This window comes from Carcharodon carcharias, chromosome 2 (assembly GCF_017639515.1).
Source record: "Carcharodon carcharias isolate sCarCar2 chromosome 2, sCarCar2.pri, whole genome shotgun sequence".
Lineage (NCBI taxonomy): Eukaryota > Metazoa > Chordata > Chondrichthyes > Lamniformes > Lamnidae > Carcharodon > Carcharodon carcharias.
In genome coordinates this window covers 205,457,856-205,481,153 of record NC_054468.1, presented here as the reverse complement: position 1 = coordinate 205,481,153, position 23,298 = coordinate 205,457,856, and the positions used below count along the sequence as shown (strand labels likewise).

The following is a 23,298-nucleotide window of genomic DNA, read 5'->3' as shown; positions in this document are numbered from 1 at the left end:
CTCCTCACAGTTCACAATACTTCAAAGTTTTCTACTGCCAGCAAATGTTGAAATTGTGCCCTGTGCATCAAAGTCTAGGTCATTAATGTATATCAGGTACTAACACTGACCCTTGGGGAACTCCATTACAAACCTTCCTCCAGTCCGAAAAACAACCATCAACCTCAACTCTCTGTTTCCTGTCACTCAGCCAATTTTGTATCCATGTTGCTAATGTCATTTTATTCCATGAGCTGTAACTTTGCACACAAGTCTGTTGTGCTCCACTTTATCAAATGTCTTTGTAAGTCCATGTACACCACTTCAATGGCTTTACCCTCATCAACTCATTTTGCTGCCTCATCAAAAAACTCAAACAACTTAGTTAAACATGATTTGCCCTTAACATATTCATGCTGGCTTTCCAGTACAGCCCTCGTACTGCAGCCTCTTCCCTTGCCTGAGGCCCTTTCTCCCCCTTCGCCACATTTGCCTAAGTGATGATTAATTTTGTACCAAATGATCGCTTCCAGAAATTTCCCCACCGAGGTTAAATTATGGGCAGAATCGCCCCAGATTTGCACTAAGTGTGGTAGCAGGCAGTTAATGTGACATTTTACTCACCAGCGCAATGGCTGGTTTTCATGCCTTATCATCCCAAACCTGCCATATTATTCGTACATTACCAGGAAACACGTTGTTTTAATGGCAGGCGGGCTCCAATTCACTTGCCATGCCATCACCTCGCCGCTTCATCATGCCAGGCACCACATTTAAAGTACAGCCATGCTCAGTGCTTCCAGCCCAGAACTGCAGCAAAGAAGATATGGCCCTGAAAGGCAAGACGACTGCAGCTCTCAAGCGCCCTTTGGATGCCATGGAGGCCCACTGTGATATCTTTCAAGCCCGCTCTGGCTGCAAGAGGGGCAGCAACATTACCAACTCCAGCTTGGTAGGCGATGGCAGTGGTGATCAGTGCCAATACTGCCCAGAAGAGGTTGGCCATCCAATGCAGATAGAGAATGAATGATCTCATCCGTGCAGCCAGGGTATGGCAACCATCTCATGACTCTAAACTCACACACTCAAGCCCATCACACATTCACTGGCATCTCACTCACTGCCAGCTCAAGGGACATCTCACATATACCCTCACATGTCCATCTGGCCTCATCTTCTCTGGAGACTGCCTACTTATCCCTCACCATCTTGAGGCCACTTGCACAGATCAACATGTGCCCCCACATGCACCCTGGGTTACCCTCCTTCCCCAGTATAGCCCTCACCCTGCAGCCTCTTCTCTAGCCTGAGGCCACTTCTCCCCCTTCACTAATCAAGCCCTAGCCCTGCAGCCATTGAAAAGCCACCCACATATGGCTGGTTTGGTGGTACAGACCTGCTCTGAGCCTGCCTGAAAGTGATGCGGTGCTGTCTGTGAAGCCTGGCGCTGATGACTGCGAGTGCTGCCCGAAGCAAGGTCGGCAAACAAACCTTGAAGTCCTGAGCGAAGTGCAACCTGCCAAGTGCACATTGCTTTTGTGCTGTTGTGAAACACGTTGGCATGTTTTCCTGCCCACATGGGCAGATGATCCAGTGAGAGGGGGGATGAGTCTGGCGGCCTGGCCTAATGATGATATGTTGATGTGTTACAATGAGGTTCCTGATGTCCGATGGTGGAGAATATGGCCTGCCATTGGTGGGCTGAGCGGATAATCAGGAACTGGTTTCACGCCAACGTGAAACCGATCGTGCCATATTGTCTGCTCACACCACCGAGCACACCCAACGCCAGCAGGCACGGAAAATCCCGGCATACATCTTAAATACTTTTCATAGGAACAGGAAGTGCCATTCAGCCCTTCGAGCTTGCTCCACCATTCAATTAGATCATGGCTAATCATCTACCTTAACACCAATTTCCCACACTCTCTCCATATCCCTTGATGTCATTAGTCTCCAGAAATCTAACTATTTATGTCTTAATCATGCTCATTGAGCTTCCACAGCCGTCTGGGGCAGCGAATTCCTAAGATTCACCAACGTCTGAGTGAAGAAATTCTTCCTCATCTCGGTCTTAAATGGATACCCTTACTTTGAGACAATGTCTTCTGGTTCTAGACTCACCTGTCAGAGGTAACATTCTACCCTACATTTCCTCGTCACTCCCTGTAAGAATTTTGTAAGTTTCGATGAGGTCACCCCTCATTCTTCGAAACTTTAGGGAATACAGTCCCAGTCTCCTCAATCTCTCCTCATAAAACAATCCCGACATCCCAGGGATTAGTCTGGTGAACCTCCGTTGCACTCCCTCTATGGCAAGTATACCTTGTTTCAGGAAGGGATTTACAAACTGAGTCTCTTCTCTCTTGAAAAAATAAAGATGAGGGGTGACCTAATAGAGGTCTTTAAAATTATGGAAGGTTTTAATAGCGTGGATAGAGACAGGGTAAAGCATAACTAGAGGCCATCAAAAAAAGATAGTCACCAAGAAATCCAATAAGGAATTCAGAAAAATTTCTTCACCCAAAGAGTGGTAAGAATGTGGAACCACAGTGAGTGGTTAAGTGACTAGAATAGATGCATTTGATGGGAAGCTAGACAAGCTTTTAAGGGACAAGGGAATAGATGATTACGATGGTAGATTTAGATGAGAAAAGATGGGAGTGGGTTTGAGTGGAGCATAAACACTGGCGTGGACTGATTGGGTCACATGGCCTGTTTCTGCACCATAAATCCTATGTAATCCTGTGTAAATTGAAAAAAAAATCAGTTCTATACTTGAAAACGTTTGCAATGTAGTAAATTTTCTATAGGTAAATCAAAGTGTCGCAGAAGAATGCATATTGTTACAAGGTTACAGTTTAAGCTAATTATTGCACTATTATTACCTGTAAGACGTATGAAAAGCAGTCATGAAATTCTTCCTTCCTAAGTCTGCACCCATTCACATATATATCACCAAGTAGGTTTCTTTGCCTACTTAATCTTCCTGCAATTGCATCCAGCAAAGTGGTTTTTCCAGATCCTAAAACATAAAATCATAATCATGGCACTACAGTATTGGTACAAAACATTTGCAAGCTTTTTTATATACAGTACAAACAAAAAATAATTAAAACCTTTATGCATCTTACATTAAGTTGTCCAAGCTCTTATATCCCTGTATGGTAATGGCAGAAGTGCCTCACGGCATTCTTGGCTACCTGACCAGGAAGATTCAGCTTCAATGCGCAATCAGTGTTGAGTTAGTTGATCTCAGCCAGGGTGGCAATGGATTATATTAAGTGGTAACAGCACTTCGGCACTACAGAAGATAGGGGCGAAAAATACAATAAAAATTCTCACTCTTGAGGGTAGATTTCCATTTTGGGTGCATCGGCAATCCAGGTGCAAATTGCATTCAGATGTATGCTAGCTTTCAGAAGTGCGTTATTTTATTCAAGTTCCTGCTCTAACTCACTTGTATATCTCCAAATGTAAAGTCTTCCATGAACCAGTGTAATCAAATAGTGCTTTAGAGCGTTTTTGTGTTGAAAAATATTCCTTGATATATTTAAGAGTGACAACCTGGTGCAGCTTTATTAGTTCAGCTGAAAATGAGTTCATCACAAAAATAAGCATTTTTGATCAGTGTCTCATCCATAAATTACTAAAATCAACTTTAAAAAACTATACGGAACTGTTTACTAGCTTAACTGGTGTACAGTAGTCAGTGTCTTAGTAAATTAATTTTTTTAATATTTAAAATGTTTTAAAAGGTGCCTATTAGTGTTCTTGCATCTAAAAAAAAGGTTAACTACAACAGCCTCTTCGAAGACCCAGACATGGGTGTCATTCGCCGAAAATTGCCATAGTGATTAACTCTACCTGGGCGCATGGCTAATTTTGCGGATGGTGCCTGCTTCCAGTGCGATACATTTTAAACAAGCACAAAAAGGAAACTTGATTTGCACTGGATGTAATTTGTGGTTTAAATTTCTTGATCTTTTGCACTAGTTTGGCTGATTTTGGGCAAATTTCACAAATATAAGCATAGCCTAGTGGAAACTGCAAGCCATAATCTTTAATCAGTGTTCCCCTTTATCTACACGCTTCATCCCGGCCCAGAGAGTTAAAGTTGGGTGAAGAAAGGTTCAGGGCTGCTGCAACAACTAAAAGTTTAGCCAACATCACTGTCTAGGATACTACACAAAGAACTACCATTAAGCTGAGAAAAAGAAAGTTGATAGCACTCAGCATGAGCAAAGCTTTCAGTGGAAGGGGGTAGAAAATTAGAAAAAGCAGGGAATGTGGCCGCATGGAGTTATTCTATGGTTTTAAATCAAATTAGTTTCATCCATGATTCTCTGACCAGTTCCCAATTTCTGAGGAACTATCAATGGAAGAGAGCAACCAGATACCAAGGGCGGAATCGTCCCAGATTAGCACTAATTGCGGCAGCGGCATGACAAACGACATTTTACCCATCGGCCACTGGCGTATTTTCACACTGTCTCATCTGCTTCCTCCCTCATCAATTATGCAGTCACAGGAAACACGCCGTCTTGTTGGCAGGTGGCCTCTGAATCACCTGCCATGTCCTCACCTCACAGTTTCCTCACTCTAGATGCCATATCTAAACTGCAGCTGCACGCACACAGTTCTCAATGCTTGCAGCCCAGGACTGCTCCAGTGAAGACATGGCCCTGAAAGCCAAGAAATGTTCAGTGAACCGTCACCGGAACGCCTTTCAGATGCCTGCCATGATGTCCTCTACCGAAGCTCTGGCTGCAGGAGGTCCAGCAATCTCAACACTCCGGTATGGGAGGCAGGAGCAGTGGTGTTCAGTGCCAATGCTGCACAGAAGAGGGTGGCCATCCAGTGCAGAAAGAGGATGGATGATCTCATCTGTGCTGCTATGGCAAGGCAACCATCTCATCACTCTAAACTCAACCACTCACAAGGCAATCACACATTCATTGGCATCTCACTCACTGCCAGCTCAAGGGACATCAACACTCACTCTCTCACAGACACTCTCACATCACCATCTGGCCTCATCTCCTCTGGAGGCTACCTCCTCCGCCTCACCATCTTGAGGCCACTTGCACAGATCAACATTGTCCCCACACACACCCTGGGATACGCCCCTTCCCCAGTACAACCCCCACCCTGCTGCCTATTCCCTTGCTTGAGCCCACTTCTCTCCCTTCCCCAAGCAAGTCCTAGTCCTGCAGCTGTTGAAAAGCCAGCCCCGCCTTACGGCTGGTCTGGTAGGTACAGACCTGCCTGTGAGCCCTTCTCAAAGTGATATGTGCTGCCTGCGAAGTCTCATGCTGATGACCACGAGTGCTGCCCAAAGCCAGGTAGGCAAACAGACCTCAAAGTCCCAAGTGAAGTGCAGCTCGCCAGGTGCATGTCACTTTCGTACAGTTGTGAAACACATCGGCATGATTCCGATGAGCAGGGCTTATAATGAGATTCATAGTATTGAAATTAGGTTCCCAAGGTGCGGTGGCAGGAAACACGGACTGGTGCAGCTGATGATTGCAAACTGGTTTCACCACAGCGTAAAACCAATTTTTGAACTTCTCACCATATTGCCTGCTCACGTCCACCATGATACCCGCTGCCAATGAGACCAGACAATTCTGCCCCAAGAATTTCCTTAAAAAGAAAGGTTAAGTTATGGATGGGAAGGAGTTTAACTACTGTAGTATTGTTCACTTGCTAAAGGCTAGTAACAGAATAGCTACCCACATTTAGTCTAGAAGAGTACTGTATGATTGAGAAGACCTATTGGAAGTAAAATTTTAACCCAGCCATGGCATTAGCAGGGCTTGCCAATCAATTACAGTGAATGGGCACGATGGTGACCCGCATCTGTCTATTCAGCTGAACTATTTAAAGGGGCACTGTGAAGGAAATAAATTGGAAATAAAAAGCAAATGGAAAAAAAAAACTAAATCTAAAGAACAAAGCAAACCATGCATCTGTGCATTAATTACCAGAATTTCCTAAAATTCCCATAAGTTGTCCACTTTCCACATAAAACGAGACATCTTTCAGGATATGCCTTGTCAACTTTTTACGCTGCGACTGAACATCCCACCAAGGCCCAACTCTCTCGCTGCAAGAACATAATTTTAAACATAAAACAATCAGCAGGTCACAAAGCCATTACAATTTTTCAAACTCATCATTTGCATTATTTTTGAATATGTTTGTACATTTTTCCCCACTGAAAGATAAGGATTGAGTGAGGTGCTAAATATAGGTACAATTTCAATCATTACAAGTGTCTGATGTTGTAGTTAGATCAATTACTTATTGATCACTTATTTGTGAATTTTGTGCTCATTAACATGAGGAATCTAGCACTGGATAGTGGGACATGTTGTAATTTAAGCACCCAGTGCTGGCATTCCAAGTCAGGGATACACATTTAGCTGCAAAGTAAAGCACTCTCTTCTATGCTCTGACTTCAAATAAAATTCCTCACTGACCCCTATGGGTGATTGCACCAATGAGAGATTTTTCCCATCCATTAACCCTAAGTAAAATTCCTAGTTTAGTGCCAAATTTGATCCAATAACTGAAAGGAACTGGACAAATAAATGAATATTTAAAACAAACCTCATTTGCACTAATTTATTTCCAAAAGATGTTATAAAATTTGCAGAACATTTTGATGGAATTGTCCAGCATGGAACCATTAAGACAACTTTCCCAGTATGCTATTTCTATACCACTTGTATTTTGACATGGCAATTCACTGCTAACAATAAATTAAGAAATCAAGCATCTATCTGGGTGAACTTATGCTAATTCTACAGTCCAAAGTTTACAGTCAGTGGTAAAGGAGTACCATTCGATATTCATCATGCCGATAACCGCCCACAGGCCTTTGGCGGGTTTTTGAGTGTCAACTTGCTATCATTGGGCATCTAATCCAGTGGAGCATCCTCAAAATGGTATCTGTGGCATGTGTGAGCAGGGCAAGCAATCCATAAGGTTGAAGCATCCTCATTGAGACTGGCAGATTTATTTTATTAAATCTCTATAACTACTTAAATTCTAAATGAATGAGAATCCCCACTTATAAAATTAAATTTTCAGGGTCAGAGAGGGTGTTTGGCAGTAAGTATGAATTATCATGTCATTAAAAATTCACTTACACCTGAATGCACCAGCTCCAACTTTTTCTGCATTATTTAGTGGGTATCCACTGGGTAACTACATGCCCTTACATGGATTTCAATGCCAAGTCTACTGGTGAGATACCAGTTTAGCATAGCCTGTGAAGAAACAGGCTGACAGCAAATTCTAGATTTCCACATTTAACTGCATATGTGTAGACTTCAGAGCCTGCTGCCTGTTTTAATCCAGAATAATGGCAAGCGCTGATAGCCTCACCATTACACTCAAAGTAAAATCTTCACCAACATCAAAATAACCATATTTATTTAATGTGGTTTTGTTTTCATTGTCAACAAAGTAGGGGGAAAATTCTGTCCCTTAGTGAATAGGAACCCACACCCTCAGGAACCTGAATTTTAAACTTCAGTTTTTTTGTATTAAAAAATTGATATGATTAGCCTCAAACTCACCAGGAAATCGAAAACCCTGGGCTGTTGTCATAATAGGCAGCACAATGCCCATTATCAGTGAGAATGTACAAAAGTATGAAATAATGGGCAGATTTTATAGATTCACCATCCTAAGCAGAGTTTTTACTGAGTGGCAAAGCCTGTATAGCAATAAGTTACTTCAATACAATATTGGACATATTGTACAAAATATTGACTCCATCACCTTTAACCTTGCAATAAACTTTGCTTCCTTTCTGTGGATCCATTCCCTTCTCCCAACACTGTTTCAGGATAAACTGAGCTTTTTGTAACCTTAGCATCCTACTCATCCCTAGGCGAAGTTTCTGAATTCATATCTATTCCATTAGAGACCATTTACTTCCACCTCTGCAATAATGCCTGTCTCTACCCTATCTCTACACCTTTGCCACTGATAATCTTGTACTGTACATCCTTTTGTCATCTCCAGACTGGATTATGCCAATGTTCTCAATGGCAATTGATGGGTAATAAATACTGGCCTAGCCAGCAAAGTCCACATCCCGTGAACAAGTAATTAAAATGGTTGTCTTGTTGGTTTTTCATCCTACACTCACTATAACTCCTACTTGACCAAATCTCAGATGTACATATGCTGTCCTGTACTAGGTCCTGTTAACTCCTCTTTGTGGACCTACATTAGTTAGTACTTGCCCCAACCTTATTGCTGCAATCACATCTAGTGCTAAACACTTGGTAAACATCCATTCCTCTAACTCTAGCCTTTTGTACATTCTCCCATTTTTTCCCACTTCCCATTGTTGACTTAACTTTCAGCCATCTTTGAAATTCAGTCACTAAACATCTCTTCTTCCCTCTCTTTTAAAACTCTTCTCAAAAAGATCTTTATGATGAAGCTTGTTGTCATCTATCCTAATTTGTGACTTCATATGTTTTCCTAACACCAATTTGGAAGTACCTTTAAATGTGGCATGGTGTTAAACAATTGTATTCAAGTAAATCATTTAATTAATAGTCCTAAATGGCGCTGTAATCGAATAAAAATACTTTATTAAATGTGATTTGGCCAGCCTAACCATTCCAGTTCTGATGAAACATTAAAACTGAAACTTTAGTCTGTTTTTCTCTTTCAGTTGAACATGCTATAAATTCAGCATGTTCTATTTTTAAATCAGATTTCCAGAATTTGCTCCCACTACAACACTTCAAGAGTAATTCATTGGCTGTGAAGTTCTTTTGGACATCCTGAGAACGTGAAGGGAACTATATAAACATATTCTTTCTATTTGCAGTTTTCCTTTTAACCTATACTTTATTGGAGCAGCTTTTAACGTCATGCAAAATAATACGTGATAAAGTCCTTGTGTTGGATTTGCATAATCTGGAAGATTTAGGTATTTAATTTTATTTACATTTATACACCTAATTTTTCAGATATAATTTAAACCCCGCTGTTCCGAAATTCAGATATTTAATACATCCTTATACCGAGCTGCTAGTGCATGGAATTAAACTTTGGGGAATTTCTGTCTAGCTCTTCATTGGCATGTCAACATAATTTGGGCAAGTCCCTCCATGTTGTTAGGAACCACTAAGGCAAAATTCCTGAAGCATCTGTCCTCAACACAATTACACACTTTTGTTAAGTTACCTAATATGTAAAAACAACTCATTACTTCCAAAGCAGCATATAATTTCTCCCTCTTTTTGGTGGCATCAAGGAAATTGTGCACACAAGTAGCGGCCCACATCCCAATCATTCCTGTAATTGCAGCTATCACCCATCATACTTATCTAGAAATTTTAAAAAACTGAAAACACTGGAAGCTTGAAATGAAATCAGAAAATATTAGAAATGCATAGCAAGCAAATCCAATTATGTTTGGAACAGCTAGATTAACATTCAGAGTTATACCACCAGTATACCTTATACCCCCTTATGCCACCAGTATTAATGAAGCAATTCATTGGCTGTGAAATGTTTTGGGATGTTCTGAGGTCTAAAGGACATTATATAAATTTGTTTTATTCATCCATTCAAAGGGTCGCATCTAAATGCCAATCTATCATTCTGTTTTGGATATTGAGTGGCTTATTGTGCTTTTCCTGTTTTTATTTAACTTTTAGAGAATAAAAATTATATATGATGCAGATATCACAATGAACATATAACTGTCAGTTTATTGTTAACAATGTCACATGACAAAAACATATAAAATAACACATTTACTGAAACTGTTACCCATTTGTTAACTTGTCATATTTAAAAACCCAAATTTTAATATACTGAACCTGATTGAGAAGAAAATTGTATTATAGGTAAGAGTTTTAAACTTGCAAGAATGCACTAATAGTAGTGTCCTGCATCTTACACTTTTTAAGTACAAAGGCATTATCATTGAGGGCAAACGTGTAGAAGTGTCAGGATTTATCAGTCATTTTAAATAGACTTCCAATCACCATATTCATTTTTAAAAATCTACTTCTCAAATATAATTTCAACCTTAGTGTTTGTTTTCTGAAAAGCAAAGCCTCGCTCTTTGCAATGATTTGGTTTTTGAGTTATTTATTGACTGAAGCCGCCTCTACCCTCACCCTCCCTGTAAACTAAAAGTTAAGGGGCCGGAGGGTTGGGGCGGGGGAGAGATTGTGTTTACCTGACGGTGTAGCTGAGGTGATTTACACAGACTGTGCAGGCTGCTTCTGCTTTCCCCGGTGTACCAGCGTGGGATGTTTGACGGTCACAACGCACGCGGCCGCTCTGGCAAAATTCCTCTGCTGGCGCAATCCCACCGCTTGATTCTTCCGAGCAGCTCATGCCACCACCCCACCTACCCACGTTCACACACACACACACGCAAAAGCAAAGGAGAAAAAGGTGACCAAAAAAAAATGCAAAATTTACAAAGCAACGAAATATAAATTTACATGAAATTAAAAGGCAAGAAGAAATCGCCGCTTTCTTTCTCAGCGGCCACCCTGGTTGAGCTCGGGTATGTGAGGGTGAATGAGCTGCTGGGATGTGGCAACCCTTGGACCGGGCGGCTCGAGGCGGTGCCCCTGACAGGGGCGGGCGGGCGAGCGGCACCTTTAAAGCCGGCAGCTCGGGGCTCATTCATTGCTCGCCTAACACCTGGTCCCCGTCTCTCGCACTGCCGCCGTTTTTTTTTTTTTTTGTTTTGTTTATTTATCCATGTGTTTTTATTTGGGTGGGCGTCGCGGTTAAAGTTCAACTCCCCCTAAGCAATGCAGCAGGTGTCCGGCCAGTCGAATCGCCGCTCCAGCAGCAGCCTGCCCAAAGCCAAGGAGGTCAACCCGCAGAAGGTGAGCTTTCCCGATCCCTGGGCGCTCCAAACATAGACTGACTGCAATTTAACGAAAAGAACAGAAAATGCTGGGAAAACTCAGCAGGTCCGACCGCATCGGTGGAGGGAGTGACCGTCTCCAGTCTGCAAGACCCTCTTTCAAGAGCATCCAGACTCGAAACTCGGTCACTCTCTCCACAGATGCTGTCGGACCCGCTGGGTTTTTCCAGCATTTTCTGTTTTTATTTCCGATTTCCAGCACCCGCAGTATTTTGCTTTTACCTGTAGACTTGACTGAACTCGGTTATGTGAGCGTCTTCACAACTTCCTGATGTTCTTTGTTTTTTTTTTAAAAAACTCGTTACTATTTTAGATTTTTACCGATTTTCACACGTAATTATTAAGAGTTTGTGTCTTTTTAGTCGCTTTTACATTGTTTTTTTTTAAACAAAATTCAGACTGGCCGGCTCAGAGATCAGCTGTTCTGTAGCTTAGAGGAGGAAAACAGCCTTTACTTCACCTACATTGGCAAACCCAACATCATCCAAGTGCGGGATCTTAATTATGAGGCGAGTGACATCGCTTTGTTTGGACCGTTCCGGAGATTGAATTGAATGTTCGCGAATCCCTTCAGGCCACTTAGTAGCTCTTTAAAGGTGTTCTTGCAACAAACCAAAGTGGAATGAGAGCTTGTTGTTAAACAAAAACAGAATTACCTAGAAAAACTCAGCAGGTCTGGCAGTATCGGCGGAGAAGAAAAGAGTTGACGTTTCGAGTCCTCATGACCCTTCGACAGAACTTGAGTTCGAGTCCAAGAAAGAGTTGAAATATAAGCTGGTTTAAGGTGTGTGGGGGGGTGGAGAGAGAGAGAGAAGTGGAGGGGGTGGTGTGGTTGTAGGCAAAAGCAGTGATAGAAGCAGATCATCAAAAGATGTCACAAACAACAGGACAAAAGAACACATAGGTGTTAAAGTTGGTGATATTATCTAAACGAATGTGCTAATTAAGAATGGATGGTAGGGCACTCAAGGTATAGCTCTAGTGGGGGTGGGGAGAGCATAAAAGATTTAAAATATTTAAAAATAATGGAAATAGGTGGGAAAAGAAAAATCTATATAATTTATTGGAAAAAAAACAAAAGGAAGGGGGAAACAGAAAGGGGGTGGGGATGGAGAAGGGAGATCAAGACCTAAAGTTGTTGAATTCAATATTCAGTCCGGAAGGCTGTAAAGTGCCTAGTCGGAAGATGAGGTGTTGTTCCTCCAGTTTGCGTTGGACTTCACTGGAACGATGCAGCAAGCCAAGGACAGACATGTGGGCAAGAGAGCAGGGTGGAGTGTTAAAATGGCAAGCGACAGGGAGGTTTGGGTCATTCTTGCGGACAGACCGCAGGTGTTCTGCAAAGCGGTCGCCCAGTTTACGTTTGGTCTCTCCAATGTAGAGGAGACCACATTGGGAGCAACGAATGCAGTAGACTAAGTTGGGGGAAATGCAAGTGAAATGCTGCTTCACTTGAAAGGAGTGTTTGGGCCCTTGGACAGTGAGGAGAGAGGAAGTGAAGGGGCAGGTGTTACATCTTTTGCGTGGGCATGGGGTGGTGCCATAGGAGGGGGTTGAAGAGTAGGGGGTGATGGAGGAGTGGACCAGGGTGTCCCGGAGGGAGCGATCCCTATGGAATGCCGATAGGGGGGGTGAAGGGAAGATGTGTTTGGTGGTGGCATCATGCTGGAGTTGGTGGAAATGGCGGAGGATGATCCTTTGAATGCGGAGGCTGGTGGGGTGATAAGTGAGGACAAGGGGGACCCTATCATGTTTCTGGGAGGGAGGAGAAGGCATGAGGGCAGATGCGCGGGAGATGGGCCGGACATGGTTGAGGGCCCTGTCAATGACCGTGGGTGGAAAACCTCGGTTAAGGAAGAAGGAGGACAGGTCAGAGGAACTGTTTTTGAAGGTAGCATCATTGGAACAGATGCGACGGAGGCGAAGGAACTGAGAGAATGGGATGGAGTCCTTACAGGAGGCGGGGTGTGAGGAGCTGTAGTCGAGGTAGCTGTGGGAGTCAGTGGGTTTGTAATGGATATTGGTGGACAGTCTATCACCAGAGATTGAGACAGAGAGGTCAAGGAAGGGAAGGGAAGTGTCAGAGATGGACCACGTGAAAATGATGGAGGGGTGGAGATTGGAAGCAAAATTAATAAATTTTTCCAAGTCCCGACGAGAGCTTTTGCCTACAACCACACCACCCCCCCTCCACTTCTCTCTCTCTTCCACCCCCCCCCCCACTCTCCACCACCCCCCCCCCCCCCCCCCCCCCCCCCCCCCCCCACCCCCCACCACACACACCTTAAACCAGCTTATATTTCAACTCTTTCTTGGACTCGAACTCAAGTTCTGTCGAAAGATCATGAGGACTCGAAATGTCAACTCTTTTCTTCTCCGCCGATGCTGCCAGATCTGCTGAGTTTTTCCAGGTAATTCTGTTTTGTTTTGGATTTCCAGCATCCGCAGTTTTTTGTTTTTATATGAGAGCTTGTTGTTGGTCTGCTGACAAAGTCTGTGTTTATTTTTGCCGAGTGACTATTGAAAACGATGCAATTGCGCCAAAGTAATTTCAGCTCTGTATCATAAGAGCACAAGAAATAGCAGGAGTAAGGTCATTCGGCTCCTCAAGCCTGCTCCGCCATTCAATAAGGCCATGGCTTATCTCAATGTGGGCTTAACTTCACTCCCCCCCCCATCATAACCCTTGACTCCCTTAATCAAAAACCTGTCAAACTCAGCCTTGAATATATTCAATGACCCAGCTGCTCACTGGGGAAGAGAATTCCAAACACACTCAAGCCCCTCTGAGAGAAAAACATTTTTCTCCTCTCTGTTAAAAATAGGAGACCCCTTATTTTTAAACTGTGTCCTTAGTTCTAGATTCTCCCATGGGGGGAAATATCCCCTCAGCATCTAACCTGTCAAGCCCCCTCAGAATCTTATATGTTTCAATAAAATTACCTCTCATGCTTCTAAACTCCAAAGAGTATAGGCCTAACCTGCTCAATCTTTCCTCATATGACCAAACCCTTCATCCCAGGAATCAGCTTAGTGAACCTTCTCTGAACTACTTCCAATGCAAGAATGTCCCTCCTTAAATAAGGTGACCAAAACTGTACACAGTAATCTAGGCATGGTCTCACCACTGCCCTGAACAGTTGTAGCAAGACTTCCCCAATTTATACTCCATTCCCCTTGCAATTAAGGCCAACATTTCATTTGCCTTCCTAATTGTTGTACCTGTATGCTAACTTTTTGGGAATCTTGTAAAATGACACCCAGATCCCCCTGTACAGCAGTATTCTGTAGTTTCTCACCATTTAAATAACATTCTGCTTTCCTATTCCTCCTGTCAAAATGAACAACATCACATTTCCCCACATTATATTCCATCTGCTAAATTTTTGCCCGTTGCATTGTTGACAGTATAACTTTGGGTCTGATTTTGAATGCACTAGTGCAGAGAGATCTGAATACACCTTCAGCAGTAATCCCAGAAGATAAAATTTAAGTACAGCCCTTTGCAACAACAGGGTATCATGCTGGTCGTTTCCTAACATTTAGCCAGTATTTGCAACCCTTGAGTCTCTGTGCCGGCTCCTTTATTGCTGGGCAGAAAGTGGGATGATGCAAGAGCCAACAGCACAGCTAAGGTCTCCAGCTCTGCATTGGACAATGCAGGTAACCAGTCAGAAGCATATCTGTTTCTGATTTACTGATCAATTCCAAACCCCAAAATATTTCAAGTGGGATGCTCAGTTAGGCATTTCTGTATTCCCACAAAAAAATTAGATGTGAATAACTGGTGGTGGGATATTGGAAGAAAATGCCAATCAATTAATCTAGGCTTAGTTATCTTCCAGTGTTCCCACCCAGAAAAAGAGTAAAGATGGTTAGCCAAGACTAATGGAGGAAGCTAATTTGATTGTCAAAGGTTTTGTTGAAATCATTAATAAGGAACTGTAGCATTTTGCTTAATTTACCCCAGGTCAGAGCTGAATTTTGAGAAATATTTGAGCAGTGAGAGATATGCTTGCCTGAAAGCACGAGTATAATTTCCATTAGTGGGCGTCAGTGCCAGTGGTCTCTGTTGCTGTGCATTCAGGGTTTACAGATGTCTACTGCAACATTACAACAATGATTACACTTCAAAATTATTTCATTAGCTTTAAAGCTTCTTGGGACACCCTGTGGTGTGAAAGATGGTATATAAATGTCAGTTTTCCCTTCCATTTTATTTCACTGCTTGATGACATAAAACTGCATCAAGTATGCTACAGTTGGAAGGTATCTCCAGAAAATTGCCCTTTTGAGTGGTGTGAGCAGAGTACAGTGTACATGTGTGAGGTTTTGAAATCAATCAGTTTTGTCTGTCTGCAAACATTTTGCAACTTGATGCTCTGTGACTTTGACTTTGGTAACTCTTTTCCTAAATCATGTATTTGAAAACATGTTCCTACAAATTACATTCCCCATTTCATCGTATTTGGGGGGAAACATTTTTTGGCTCCCAATCTTGGCAAGAAGAAGGAAAATTAGAGTTTAATATAGTGTACCTGTACATCAAAGAATCCTTGGAAACATCGTTTAGCAAACATTTTGTGGTTAGTGAGGGTAAAGAGCCTCGCTTCATTTTCAAAATGATACTGTCAGGTTTAAGTTAATTTGCTGGCCTGTGGTCATGGTAGTAATAACAACGAGGCTGTCAGTGCTTGCTGTTATTACTGCATAAACCTTACAGTAACTTCTGGCATCTGCACACATGCAGTTAAAATCAGAAATTTGTCAGTGGCTGTCAGGTATACCCTCCTCTTCCGTAGGGTGTGCAGTTGCAGCCTTTGTCGATGACATCATTTAGAAATCACTGATTTGTTCTGAACTTTAACCCTTTACATATTATCCTCGCTGTAAGGAGCAATGATAAAGTTAAGCCTCGTTCAGTCAAGAGTAACTGAAGGCATGATTTTTCAGTTGGCAGGGTTTCCCGCCCCACCATCCAAAGGGTCAGTGAGGAACGCATTCCCACCGATAATGGCTGTCATAAGAAATAATAGCAGGAGTAGACCATATGGCCATTTGAGCCTGCTCCACCATTCAATATGATCATGGCTGACCTTTGGCTTCAACTCAATTTTCCCGCCCACTTCCCATATCCCTTAATTACTTGAGAGACCAAAACTCTGTCTATCTCAGCCTTAATTGTATTCAACAATGGAGCATCCACAACCCTCTGGGGTAGAGAATTCCAAAGATTCACACCCCTTTTAATGAAGACATTTCTCCACATCTCAATCTTAAATGATTGGCCCTGTATCCTGAGACTGTTCCCCATTTTTTAGATTCCCCAAGCAGCCGAAACCACCTCTATGTCCATCCTATCAAGACCCTTCAGAATTTTGTAGGTTTCAATGAGAATGCCTCTCATTTTTCTAAACTCCAGAGAATATAAGCCCAATTTACTCAACTTCTCATCATAGAACAACCCTTTCATCCCAGAGACCAATTTAGTGAACCTTTGCTGCACCATCTCCAATGCAAGTATATGCTTTCTTAATGTGGAGACCAAAACAACACACAGTACTCAAGATGTGTTCCCACCAAAACCTCGTACAACTGTAGCAAAACCTTTTTGTTCTTGTACCCCAATCCCCTTGTAATAAAGGCCAACATGCCATTTGCCTTCCAAGCCATTTGCATGCAGCCAATTAATGTTTGGTGGGGTGTTAGCTAACTAAGTGCGAGACTTCCAGCCCCATTTGGGGAAGAAGCCCTGGATTGGCAGGCAGCTCTGTGAAGTGCCTGGTTTGAGCAGTGACCACTGCTGGGACTGCAGTCAATCCCCAAAGAAGAAGAACTAATGGAGGACAAACTGATGGTAAATTTGGGGTATTTTTGGGGCTAGCTGACAGGCCCCAGCAAGGAGATTGAGAGACTGGGTTTGAGAGGCCAGGGGTAGGATTAAAGGTGGTGGGGGGGGTGCTGTGATCTTGGGGGCATGCCATCCAGGAGCACAGGGGATCCCCAATGGAGGTAAACCCGTCTTTCTTTCCCAACACTAGTTGGGAAAAGCTGGTGCCCAGTAAAAGCTGCTGGGCTTCCCACTTGGTGTGGGCCTCCACTGCCACAGGTAAACTAGCAGGGGGAATGAGGCAATAAAGTGGCCTCAATAGGCCCAATGTCTCCACCACCCCCTGTAAAGTGAGAGACAGGTTGGGGAGGTAGACAGCAGGCAGGCAATGTGCTACATTTTAAGAGCTCCTCCCTCCCTCTATATCATTCCGCCCCCACCCCCCCCCCCCACCCCCCAGCCCCATACACACTTTCACCTTCAAACCTATCCACGGGGGAATCATAAAATTCTGCCCTGACTCTTTGACAATGTATTTACCCCCTGGTCCTGTAAAACTAATTGCTTAAGTGTGGAGTCTCATTCTGTCAGCAAGACATTTTAAAGTTAATGGAACAAACTCCATGTGTATCGCTCTCTCTCTTTTTTATTTCTTTCTGTACAATGACTTAAATGTGATTTATATTCCCCATTTCGTACTTCCTACTTTGCTGTCTGGAGAATTTTTCAGTCTGTTTGGCTGATCAAGCTACCTACTTCCTGCTCTGTTGCTGGGTGCTCAGATCCCCTGTAGGAGGTGCTAAATTGAGACTGACATCGGAAAAGTGGAAGTCCATGTTCTAAAGCCTAATAAATATTTCTGCACACCATTTTCTGAGGTCAGCGGCGAACACTATTCCTTCACTGTTGACAACACATTCCGGGCCATTGTGATTTACGTCATCAAATTTCTTATTTGAACCTAAAAGAATTTTAATAATTCTTTGGAGACCTTTAGAACATGTAGGCAAGCAGCCATATTAGTCATTTCTTTTTGGTGTTCTGCCTTCATACTTTCATTATCATACCAACTTAGACAACAGAAGTACTCAAGAAAGGAATGGTGATAATTAATATTCATCATAATAGTGTAAAATTTATTTCTAATGCTATAAAAATTAATTTGAATGGAATGAATTTGAAGGTTATGTTAACTACTTTTTCGGTGCTTTATATTATTTCAATGGTGATATTGCTGTATTTAATTACATATTTTAAATATGTAGCATGGAAAGTACATGTTTAAGCTCAAGAAGAGTGTGTACCATTTGGAGACTTTAGGAATTTAAATTATTCAGTGACATTTTAGGATATTTTCATCTCCTGTAGCGACGTAAATGGGGAGCCACAGCTAAGTTTCTGAATTATCCAGTCAGCAAGTGAAAGGGGTATTACAATGAATTCCACTTCCTTCCCATCAGTACGGATTAACACACTGGGGGAAAGGATTATTTATTCCCTCCACACGATTCCAAGTTTAAATTCATCAAGAACTGTCCTGGTGAGGTGCTATTCTCAGTCTCAGGTACAAAATAAAGGGAGGCTGGATAATGGGTCGGAATACTCGTGAGGGCTGATATTGAAAAATGGTCACATTTCATTGGAAAATCAGAGAGAGCTGAGAACTGGTTTGAAGCAAATTGCCAAACAGTACAGAAATTAAAGCTTTTGCCTTTGCATTGATTTAAATCTGGTGACAAATTCTTGTGCTGGCACCCAGTGGTGTTGTTGTGGAACTACATACTAAGTCTTGAGTGCAAATTCCAGCACCTGAGAGGTTTCATGATGAATGTTACATACCAGCATTTTTAACATTGTAAACTGCGATCAAAATATTGCCTACAGATGCAGCTGGTATTTTAATATGTACTTTGGCATTGACAGAGCCAGACCATAGGAGTCTTCCATCCATTTTGAAATAGAGTTGTCACGGATGAAATTTATTTGTTTCCTTACTTTCATGATCAATGTGCTTTGTATGTGAAGTGTGTGTGTTTTCTTAACCGCAATTGAGTAATTGTCCCACTTTTAAAAAATTCCAGCAGCAAGCTTCTTTTGTGAGTTTTTAAAAATAAAGGTGATTATTTATTATCCCACACATGCCTCGTCGGTTTAAAATAAAACATCTCACTCCCTTGCCTCACATACACTATCACGCACACAAAGGTTAGATACAGATGAAGAAGAAATTTATGATTGCAAAGTATAATTGTCTCAGGGCAGAAATTTCCGTGCCCGCTGGTGTCATGTGTGACCGGTGGAGTGAGCGGACAAAATGGCACGATCGGCTTTACAACGGCGGGAAACCAGTTCGTGATTCCGGCCATCGGATGTCAGGAACCTCATTGTAATACATCAGCATATCATTATAAGGCCAGCCCGCCGAAAAGGTTCCCCACCACCCCACTGCCACCACCACCAACACCAACACACACACACATACCCACCCTACTGGATCATCTGTCCACGCTGGCAGGAAAGCACACTGATGTGTTTCACAACAGCACATAAAAGGTGTGCACTTGGTGGCCTGCACTTTGAGGGGAATTTGGAGGTGAGTACACAATATTGCCGTGCAGCACTCGCCAGGGTCACCTGTTGGACTTCAAGCTTCAGGGGCGGCGGGGGGTTGGGGTTAAAGGTAGCTTTGCCATTGAGGTGGCTCGTGGCGGTGGGGTCAAGGGCAGCCCTGCCTTTGAGGTGGCGGGGGGGTGGGGGGGGTGGGGGGGTGGGGGTGGTGCAAGGGCAGTCCTGCTGTTGAATATAGTGCACAGGCATTCAGGGTCGGGGGTAGGACGGGTGAGGGAAGTGGCCACACATTCGAGAAGCCTGTATAAAGTGACTATTTCTCTGCAACCGAGACAGTTCAGGCGCAGCCACATTGATATGATTGGGGTCGGGCTCCTAGCTTATCTGCCCACTCAAGCAACGCAGAGGCATCAGAGTGCCACCAAGTGCTCCGGAGCTCCCCACCCCAGCACAGAATGCAAACTCATGAGCATTTTAGTGGACTGCAGAACAGTTTGATGACTGCACACGTTGTGCCAATTCCTTACTAAAGCTAGCCATGTAGCAGTCACTGCTGGAGGCTCTCACAGACCCTTGCAATGTCAGCATCCTAGTTTGGACCAGTCTCCCTATGGTTCAAGCTAACAGTGCAGCCATGCAGCGCACTAATCTCTGGCCATCTAAGTGGTGGTCAGCACTCTCTGAGATGCGTTAAGGAGTCGTCACAATTAACCAGGACAGGTTCTTGGTACACACATGCTAACCACGTATCTCTCTCTTCCATCCTGCAGGAGGAGTACATCAGGATCATGGAGCCTGGTGAACTAGCTGTATGCTTGATGGCCTACAGAGTGCAAAGACGGAGGAGAGAGCGACTGAGGCTCCTGGCTGTGCAGAGGCAGGAACAGCAACCTCAGGAAGAAGGGGCAGCTGGGGCTCCTGCACATGTCGCCCATGAGCCACAGCAAGCCAGCGCCTAGCAACGCCCAGAGTCTATAGATACCACCTTTCAATCCTGCAGATGACTGAGAACCAGTGTTGCCGAAGACTGCGTATGTCTAAGGAAACTGGTTAGTCACATCTGCCAGCTACTGCAGGATTTGGCGCCACAGAGACATGGAGGGAATGCACTGCCAGTGGCTGTGAAAGTGACCGCGGCACTCAATTTCTATTCCAGTGGCTCCTTTCAGGGTTCCACAGGTGACCTCGGTGGGATATCACAAGCCTCCACCCACAAATACATCCATGAGGTCACGGATGCCATCTTTGTGAGGGCACACAACTTTGTTCATTTCACCCAGGACCAGGACAGCCAGGATGCAAGAGCGATTGGATTTTCCCAGATCTCGGGTTTCCCACAGGTGCAGGGTGTGATCTACTGCACTCATGTGGCGCTCAGATCTCTGTTGCAACACACAGTGCACTACATCATCCGCAAAGGGTTCCATTCACTGTGCCATACTACCTATCCCTTGTGGAAGTTTATGCAGAGAAACATCTTAGACCACAAAGCAACGGTCTGCACATAACATCCTAGAGGCCCTATGGGAAAAGGAGATTGTGGGTCCTGTTGGAAAGTTCGCTGAGCAAACTGTCAAAGTTATTTTTCAGAAAGCCAAACAAGCACCAAGACGTAGCTTGGCTGGTGGTGGCACTCCCCATCAGCTCCTTCCTACACGCTCAGATGGCGACCCTCTGCAGGCAGTACTGCAGGGCTCCACCAGACCAGTCCAGGCACTGGAACATCATCTTTAGCATCCCAATGGTCTGCTCCATCGAGTTGCAAACTGCAGCATGAGCCTCATTATACCGTTGCTCCGCTGCAGTCTGAGGCTGCCACATGGGTGTCATCAGTCACAGCCTCCACGGGCCCCCAAGGAGCTATTCCTGCAGCTTCTGTGGACCCTGAAAGACTCCAGGGATCTGTGACCAACTGAGGATGTAGACATCGTGCACACTCCCTGGAAACCATGCAGTGGCATAGTGGTATTGTCACTGGATTAGTGCAGGATGCATTTCTGGTGGTCGCACATGAGATACACTCCAGATACAATACCACTATGCCGCCACCTCCCCTTAACACAGGCACTTTTCAACAAGAGTTAAATGACAGTGATCAGGAGAAAGGGTGCACAAACATTTTTCCCCTCTCTAATCCATGAACAGTGAAGCCAACAGTAGCAACATACCATCACATCAACCATGATCAGGCAACTCAGTACACTTCTGAGACTTTCCTAGTCCATTTGACCATGCCGTGTATTTACCCACTGAGCTACTGGGGAGTCTGATGTGCTTTTAAACAAAAAATGCTCTGTAGCAGTTATTAACTTTGATGAAACAAAGTGTTCTGAGACTTCTCTTGGCATTCTTTGATATGCATTTCTTGCCTACAAAATGCAGGTAAATTCTGCAGCACAGATCCCTTGGTATGAGAAGCTGGCAGAATTACAAATGCCTTGGCAATGGAATTTAAATCCAAATGGACAAACAATAGCTCTGAAGAATCTGAACCTGAAAGTCAGAAGTGGGCAGATGTTGGCTGTTATAGGGAGTTCTGGTAAGTCATCCAAATTGGTGTTCTCTTAATGGGATAAATTTTCTGATTCTTCACTCTTAGCGCATGTGCTCATCTATGCATGGAAAATGCTGTTCTGGCATGTGCAATTTCATGATGTGAGCTCTGGGAAGTTGTGCACTCAGGATGCCTACATTATTTTAGCACTGAAATTCCGCTTTAAATGAAAACAAGGCAGTACAATTTATTTGAGTTTGTAACAATTTGTATATATTAACTATACTACAGGTGATTTTTGTTAACATGCCTTTATTCAAAATTTATTTTTTCATGGCATGTGGACGTCACTGGCTAGTCCAGCATTTGCTGCCCATACCTAATTATTCTTGAGGTGGTAACTACCCAACTTCCCCGCACCCGCCCCAATAGACACAATTACGTGGAACCTAACCCGATTGCAACTCCAACCACCCCCCCCCCCACCCCAGACCCACCTGCCAGCTCACCCATCTGCCACCCACCCACTTGCTACCTCACCTGCCTGCCACCTAATTTACCTACCCATCCTACACCACTTCACCCATCTACCACTTCATCCATCTATCCCCCTATCCAATTACCCACTTAACGCTCTCACCCACCGACCCATTCATTCATTCACCCACCCATCCACTAACATTCATCCGCTAACTTTCAAACTGGACCTTTAAACTTACCATACAACAGCTTATCCGTAAAAAGGAGGAGCTGTCTTTCCCGACTCTACTCTGTTCGATAGAGAGATCCCTGATGGACACTGTGCTGTGCTTTTCTGGGAAATGCAGGCTCATAAGGTCCCGGTAGAAGTGTGGACCATCGTCCAATTGGGGGAGTTTTCGGTTGCAGTAACAATCCGAAGATCATTGCTGCTGCTCGTAAGAACCGGGCCAATGAAAACACTCTTAGTCATTCCATGCAAATGCTGACATACTACCAAGAGCCTCGGCTCTAAATTTCGATATATGTTAGCCACTCAAAGGAAAACAATCTATTATTGCAGAAAACCTACTTTATTGGTTTGGAACAGGCTTTGGAAATAAGTCCTTAAAATATAATCAAGTGATATTTGAATTATTTTTCTTAATTTGTGAATAATCAGGGTGTGGGAAGACATCTTTACTTGACATCATCACCTGCAGAGATGAAGGAGGGAAAGTCAAATCTGGCAAAATCTTGATCAATGAAATACCAGTTAACAGGCAGCTGGTTAAAAAGTGTATTGCACATGTACGACAGGATGACCGATTATTACCCAACCTCACTGTAAGAGAAACATTGACATTTGTTGCAAAATTGCGTCTTCCAAAAAACTTCTCGGAAGAACAAAGAAACAAAAGGGTAAGAAACACGCAAGTCTACTGCATAGAAAGAGATCAATGGTCCATCACGTGATTGTCAACTCTTTGCTAGAGCAATCTAAAACCAAACCCACTGCCTTTCCCTGTTTGC

General features: G+C 43.5%; 2 protein-coding genes across 2 annotated transcripts in view; one reads left to right on the top strand and one right to left on the bottom strand.

The window, feature by feature from the left end:
• The window catches only part of abcg5 (ATP-binding cassette, sub-family G (WHITE), member 5), a 41,118-nt gene extending 30,750 nt beyond the window's left edge, over positions 1 to 10,368 (bottom strand). Inside the window, exons 1-3 of the mRNA XM_041207416.1 lie at positions 10,208 to 10,368; positions 5,967 to 6,088; positions 2,868 to 3,004 (exon numbers count right to left, since the gene is read on the bottom strand). Coding sequence (XP_041063350.1) covers positions 2,868 to 3,004; positions 5,967 to 6,088; positions 10,208 to 10,368 — 420 coding nt within the window. The remainder of the gene's footprint in view (positions 1 to 2,867; positions 3,005 to 5,966; positions 6,089 to 10,207) is intronic.
• Positions 10,369 to 10,796: 428 nt separating this feature from the next.
• The window catches only part of abcg8 (ATP-binding cassette, sub-family G (WHITE), member 8), a 57,705-nt gene continuing 45,203 nt past the window's right edge, over positions 10,797 to 23,298 (top strand). The window contains exons 1-4 of the mRNA XM_041207403.1: positions 10,797 to 10,874; positions 11,314 to 11,424; positions 21,696 to 21,852; positions 22,949 to 23,187. Coding sequence (XP_041063337.1) covers positions 10,797 to 10,874; positions 11,314 to 11,424; positions 21,696 to 21,852; positions 22,949 to 23,187 — 585 coding nt within the window. The remainder of the gene's footprint in view (positions 10,875 to 11,313; positions 11,425 to 21,695; positions 21,853 to 22,948; positions 23,188 to 23,298) is intronic.